Raw genomic sequence first — 6,535 nt, 5'->3', positions numbered from 1 at the left:
TATATATATATATATGTATATACTATTATTATACATATATATATTTTTTTGAATGCAAAATTTTATTTTATATATTTATATATTAATATATACAATATTTTCCGCTTAAATATTACACATTCAGATCCACATTGCAATACTCATCCGAAAAAATAAATATTTTAAGAATTATTCTTAGAATTATTCTTATTGCTTCGTTTGCTTGCCAAGCATATCAAGTAACAATAAAAATTAATAAAAATGAATGAAATAGGCTTCTTTTTAAGTCTGAGATAAATGAAGCTTTATGAAGGAGTTTCAAGAATTAGTGAAGATAAGTTTCTCATATTTAAATGGAGAAAAAATGAAACATTTAAGCGGACAATATTATATATATAATATACTTATAAATTTAAATTATAAAATGATTTTTTTTATACTAATAAAAATCAGAATTATTTGTATATTAAATTAAATGTTTTCAGATTTCCAGTTAGTGGAAATATGTTAAAACAACATATTAAAAAAGGAAAGATGATGGGTATTGTTATCAAAGAATTGAAAAATATTTGGTTGGATAAAAATTTTGAAATGAATGCAGAAGAACTATTATATGAAGTTCCGCGAATTATTAGTGAATTAGAAGATAAAAATTCAGAAAAAAATAATATGTTTTTGATTAAATAAATAAATTTTAATAATTATATATATTTAAAATATATATATATTTCTATATATTCTATTTTTTTAACTAATCTAAAAATTTCATATTTTATAAATTTATAAAAGGAATAAAAAAAGGAAAAACAATTATACATTTTTAACAAATGTATAATTTTATAGAAATTATTAAGGATATATTTAACAGTATAAGACACATTTATTTTTAAGAGCATCACATATTTATAATAGATTTCTTAGAAACTATTTACACAATAAATTCACGTGAAAAAATTTGCATCTTCAAAATATAATACAAGATTTGCTTGATTATTGAGCTCTTCATTATTTAATAAAATTTATTTAATATTACATTTAAATTAAATTTGAGTTAATTGAATTTTAGAATGACATTAATATTTTCTTAGTTTAATTTAATGTTTCGATTCAATGTTTTTTTTTTAATTAAAGTTAATTTTAAAATATTATATATTATCTAATATCTCTATACAAGATGTTAATATATTTGTGAAACTTTTGAAATTTAGAGGATTAATTCTAAGCGTTAAAAATATTACAAAAATATTAGTATATAAAAATGTCGATTAAGATTTATTTATTAAATTACAAACAATTGAAGTTTGAATTGGACAAAGCAAAATAGAGATAATGATATTATTCTAATTTTATTGCTTTCGCATTCTATTCCTAGTTTAATTTAAATTACTTATAATTTAATAAATAAGTTTTAAACGACATTTTTGCATATTAATTTTTATTTTGTTTTAACATCTAGAATTAATTCTCCAAAAATGTCCTATGAATATATTATGTGAATATATTAACACTTTGTATATTATAACTTATGAAATTTGTGTTATATCTTGTTTAAAATAGAAATTCAATACATGCATTTTTTATTAAATTGAATAATTAAATTTTAATTTGAAAAAAATAAAAATTCTATTCAATTCTTCAAATCATATCTTAATATAATATAAAAATAATTATTGATTTTCAAATACATTTTGATTAAAAAAAAATTTAATTCTTTTTTAAAACACAAATTTAAAAGTAAATTTTTATATCAATTTCACATGAACACATTACCAGGTCAATTTTTATAATTTTAAATATTATTTACCATTCTGCATCACCATTCATTTTTTGAAAAACGTAATCTTTACCACTAAGATTCATTATTCCATCTTTGAGATAGAATTTCCATTTATTTCTACTCCTTGTTATCTAAAAATATTTTGAATTTATTAAGAAATGTTATTAATATTAATATTTTAATAAATAAATTTTTTTTGTGTTAAGTATTGTAAGTATTAAAATAACTTTTTTTGTATTAAAATAAAATTATTAAATACCTTGTCATACTGACAGACGACAACATTATCAGTATCAAAAAGATCTGCTGGATCATCATCTGTTACATCATCTTCTGAATTTAAAGGCTCCTATGAAATAAAAATGATTAATATCATTAAATAAATGATTTTTTCATTTTTTAAGATTTTTAAAGATATAAATATTGTAAAACATAAAAATGAAAAAAAAGGCAATGAAATATTTTAAATACTTCTTCTCTGGCTGTAGCTTCATCGTTTTCCTCTTCTTCTTTATCGTCAAGATCTTCTTCTTCATCTTCATTATCTTCTTCTTCTTCTTCTTCATCATCATCTGAAGAATCACCAAATGGGCCATCTAATTGTGCTATATTATTCTATTCAAGAACAAATAAAAAGAATTAAATAACAAAATTAATATGAATTTTATATAACATAAAACAAAAACATAATTATATTTTTTATTATTCAAATAATTATTCAATATAATATATTATTTCTAACTATACCTGGTTTTGAACAGGTCGTTGAGAAACATTATTTGCATTTTGGGTAACAACTTGAAGAGATTGACTAACTTGAAGTGGAGCCAATGTTGCTTGACCCTAAAATTATAAAATTTGTATAAAAACGAATGACCTATATTAATTAATTTAAATCGTCAATAAACTATTTAATGTATAAAAAAGTATTTAAACATTATTTTACAGAGAAATTTATTTAATCTAAAAATTTTAATTTTAATTAAAATTTATATGTATGTAGAGCATAATAAATAACAATTTTTTTATCATATGAAATTTCTCTAAAGGTATGAAATCAATCCTCAAATTTTTTAATAATAGTTATATTTTTCATGTTTTCAAGATAATTTTTCCAAAGAAATTATTATATTATAATAAATATTACAAAATAATAGTCAATTTTAAAACTTTTTATTAACGAGATGATAATGAAAGTTAAACTAACATATTAATCTAAGAAAATATTTTAAGAATAATATACTATTTTAAATAATTTTGTAAAAAAAATTCTTTAAATCAATAAATTTTTAAAAAGATTCTTTCCTTAGATATTCTTTTGAACATCAATTGTCTTTAAGAAAATAAATTATTAATATCAAAATATTAAAGTTAGAATTATCTCCTAAACTATGATTTTAAAAATAATTTTCTACATAATAATAAAATAAATTATAATAATAAAATAAATTACAAAATATATAATTCTTTTTAAATTAAATTTTCATATCTTTTGTATCTAAGAAAAGAATATAAGATATTATCTTAAAAATATTTCATTATTATTCCAAAAATTTTTCAATAATGATAAATTTAGAAATAATTTTAATATGATCAAAATAATATTATTATTAAAATATGAAAGATAGATGTTATTAAATTTGCATAATTTCTATTATATACCTGATTTTGTACAGGTCGTTGAGAAACATTATTTGTATTTTGTGTAACAACTTGAAGTGGAGTTAATGTTGCTTGTCCTTGAAGCGTAGAATTAACATGCTGTTGAAGTAATGTGGAAGCTAAGTTTGCTGGTAATCCCATTGCAGCTGTAATAACTGGACCTGTTAAAATTGTATGCAATTGATTACCTAAAAAATTAAATAGAATTCATTAGTTAATTTTGCAAATATAATTTTTAGTTTCTTAATATTAAAATATTATAAAAGAAAAAATAATTTCAATGTACCTTGTATTGCGGATGCAGGAACCTGAATAGTTAGAACTCTTAAAGGAGCATCTGGAACGCCTGTCTGTGGTGGCAATGTTATTTGAATAGGTACTTGCCGATCCATTACTGCTGATGATGATGTTACTAATTGCTGTACTGGTGTACCAGTATGTTGTATACCAGTTGTTGTTGAATGACATTGTGTCTGAGTTTGTGATTGTTGAGGAGATTGTTGTTGTTGTTGTGATTGCTGTTGCTGCTGTTGTTGTGATGTTTGTTGAGAAGCAGAATTTCCTGTTTGTTGTACAAAATGGTTTCCTATATTTAGTCCTAAAATCACATTACATTTGCTGAGAAAAAGATTAAAATTTTTAATAATAATTAAAATATTTTTTATTTATTTAATTATTTATTAAAATAATTAAATTATTTATTAAAATATTAATAACAATTTATGTAACAATTTATTATATTTTAATAGTTTTTCTTTTCAAGACTTTCTTTAATTTAAATTTTTTTCTATTGTATATTTTTTATATTATATATTAAAGTATATTAATGATTTATAAAAAAAATATTAATATATAATATATATGTAATAAGATATAATATGATATATAAAAAAATATAAATATTACCTTTGTTAACAGCTTTGTGCGTATTTATTTGGGGAACTTGAGGCTCTGGAGGATCTGGATTTAATTCAACAGCTTTACTAGACATTAGTTTAGTTTCCCATATTTGTTTGAGTTCTTGTAATACTTGTTCATCTACACCTTCATCTATAAATGATTCTCTTACACCTGATATAACATCCTCTATCACAGTATTATATAGTTTTAACTGTAATTAAAATAAACTTAATTATAAAATAAATTTCATTATTAATTAACATTCTTAAAATTTACATATTTTTATTTATTTTAATATTCTTTATTTTGTATTTGATATTCTAAATTTATATTAAAATTACAGATCATTTTCATGTATGATCAAAAATTAATAATAGTTATAAAATAAAATTTATAAATATATCACTCATAAAATGCTTCTTATATTGATTACATTAATTACAATTATTATTACAATTTTTTTATGTAAAAATTCTTGTTATTATTTAGAAAACATATAATAACTATTATTTAAGTTTAATATTTCAATAAATTTATTGACAAATTAAAATACACTGAAATTTTTTAAATAATGTCATTACATCTAACCTTAAATATCTTGAAAAAAAAATTTTTAGAAACATAATTAAAAAAGAAAATACAAATAAATTTGCAATAAATTGGATTTAAATTTGGATAAAATTTGTACATTTAATATTACTAATTGAAAAAAACAAAATTTATAAATTAATTCAAATTTATTTTGAAATTTTAACATTCTACTCTAAAAATTTATAGCGTATAATTATTAAAACATAAAAAAAAAAAATTTTAAAAGTAAAAGAAAAACGAGGATAACAATGATAATGAAAATAAAATAAATTAAGAAATAAAAATTGTCCTTGTCGTCATTATAATGATTATAAATAATTGTTTTTTTAATCAGTGTTTATTTTTGCCCATATTAATTACTCACCACACTTGTCTGACTGAGGGCCATTGCAAGGATAATTCGTATTGTCTACTAAGAAAAACAATAGGAATAATCCAACGAATAAATCAGCCCCAGTTCAGAAGCTGATCTGCGGTATCATCGCTCTTTTATATATTGTGGACACGTCTCCCATTCCACCTAACTTTAGTATGAATTGAGAACAGTTATCCGAAGAAAAATCAATGTATCCAATATTACCAAATTGAATATCTATAAAATAAAAAAATGTCATTTATTATAAATAATAATATCAAAAATTATAAAAATTATTAAAAATATAGCTTGAATTTTAATTTGATGGTTTCAAAATTTTGAATACTTTTTATATGTTTTATAAATTTTGATGTGTATAATAAATAAATTACGATTTTAATTATCAGAATTTAGTAATTCAAAATAGATTTGCATGTAAAGTGTATATTTTTAGGGATTTTTGTAAATTATATGATGTCAATTTATCTAATCCACTTGAAAAATAGACCAGCAAGCGCTAAATTCAAATTATTTTTACTTATATATTAATTACTTCTTCAATTATGCAATCTAATTGAATAATAGAAGTGCTAACATTAAATTTAAATTGTCACAAAATTAAATTATATATTAGCTGACAAAACTGAAAATTAGATTTTAATTTAACTCCAACTTAATACTCATGAAATAATTGAATATGAAGAAGAAAATATCATAATATATTTTATATATTGTTTATTTGAATATTTATGATAATATTATAATAATATTTATGATAAAATGATATTTATGATAATTTTTCATTAAATATAAAATTATATATAATAATATTAAATAATATTATCATTAAATATTGTATGTTATAATATAAATTATATCATATATATAGAATTATAGAACTAAAATGCATTAAAATTATTAATTGAAATTTTTAAATAGTACGCTTAAATCTTCAGCTTTCAAATAGAGTAAAAATTCATAGCATAAAAATCTTAAAAATCTAACTGAAATGTGAGCCAATTTTGTTTTATGAGAATATATAATAATATTCAATAATTTAATAATAATGTGTAATAATTCAATAAGAAAAATAAATTGCTTTATTTATCATTAAAAAATATATATAATATAATCATTGTGTGTGTGTATGTGCGCGCGCGCACGCGCGCGTGCGTGTATATATCAGTCATTCTGCATATTTATGATAATATTATATTTTTCATTAAATATTAAATTATATATAATAATATTATATAAATAATAATAATAAT

General features: G+C 19.4%; 2 protein-coding genes across 3 annotated transcripts in view; one reads left to right on the top strand and one right to left on the bottom strand.

The window, feature by feature from the left end:
* The window catches only part of LOC102680276 (CCA tRNA nucleotidyltransferase 1, mitochondrial), a 3,432-nt gene extending 2,408 nt beyond the window's left edge, over window positions 1-1,024 (top strand). The window contains exon 6 of the mRNA XM_006624222.2: window positions 465-1,024. Within this exon, the coding sequence (XP_006624285.1) occupies window positions 465-666 (202 nt within the window). The 3' untranslated portion in view covers window positions 667-1,024. The remainder of the gene's footprint in view (window positions 1-464) is intronic.
* A 593-nt stretch (window positions 1,025-1,617) lies between these two features.
* LOC102680410 (transcription initiation factor IIA subunit 1) lies at window positions 1,618-5,464 on the bottom strand. Of its 2 annotated transcripts, XM_006624223.1 has the most exons (8): window positions 5,274-5,463; window positions 4,325-4,529; window positions 3,705-4,016; window positions 3,419-3,606; window positions 2,504-2,599; window positions 2,228-2,371; window positions 2,016-2,105; window positions 1,618-1,887 (listed from the first exon to the last, which is right to left on the bottom strand). In XM_006624223.1, the coding sequence occupies exons 1-8, from the start codon at window positions 5,295-5,297 to the stop codon at window positions 1,780-1,782; spliced, it is 1,167 nt and encodes a 388-aa protein (XP_006624286.1). In that variant the 5' UTR covers window positions 5,298-5,463; the 3' UTR covers window positions 1,618-1,779. The 2 variants fall into 2 exon arrangements, with proteins under 2 accessions (XP_006624286.1, XP_006624288.1); XM_006624225.2 differs by lacking the exon at window positions 2,504-2,599 and having other exon boundaries at window positions 5,274-5,464.
* Between the last annotated feature and the right edge of the window lie 1,071 nt (window positions 5,465-6,535).

This window comes from Apis dorsata, unplaced genomic scaffold (assembly GCF_000469605.1).
Source record: "Apis dorsata unplaced genomic scaffold, Apis dorsata 1.3 scaffold_1001, whole genome shotgun sequence".
Lineage (NCBI taxonomy): Eukaryota > Metazoa > Arthropoda > Insecta > Hymenoptera > Apidae > Apis > Apis dorsata.
This window is presented reverse-complemented; position numbering and strand designations above follow the sequence as displayed.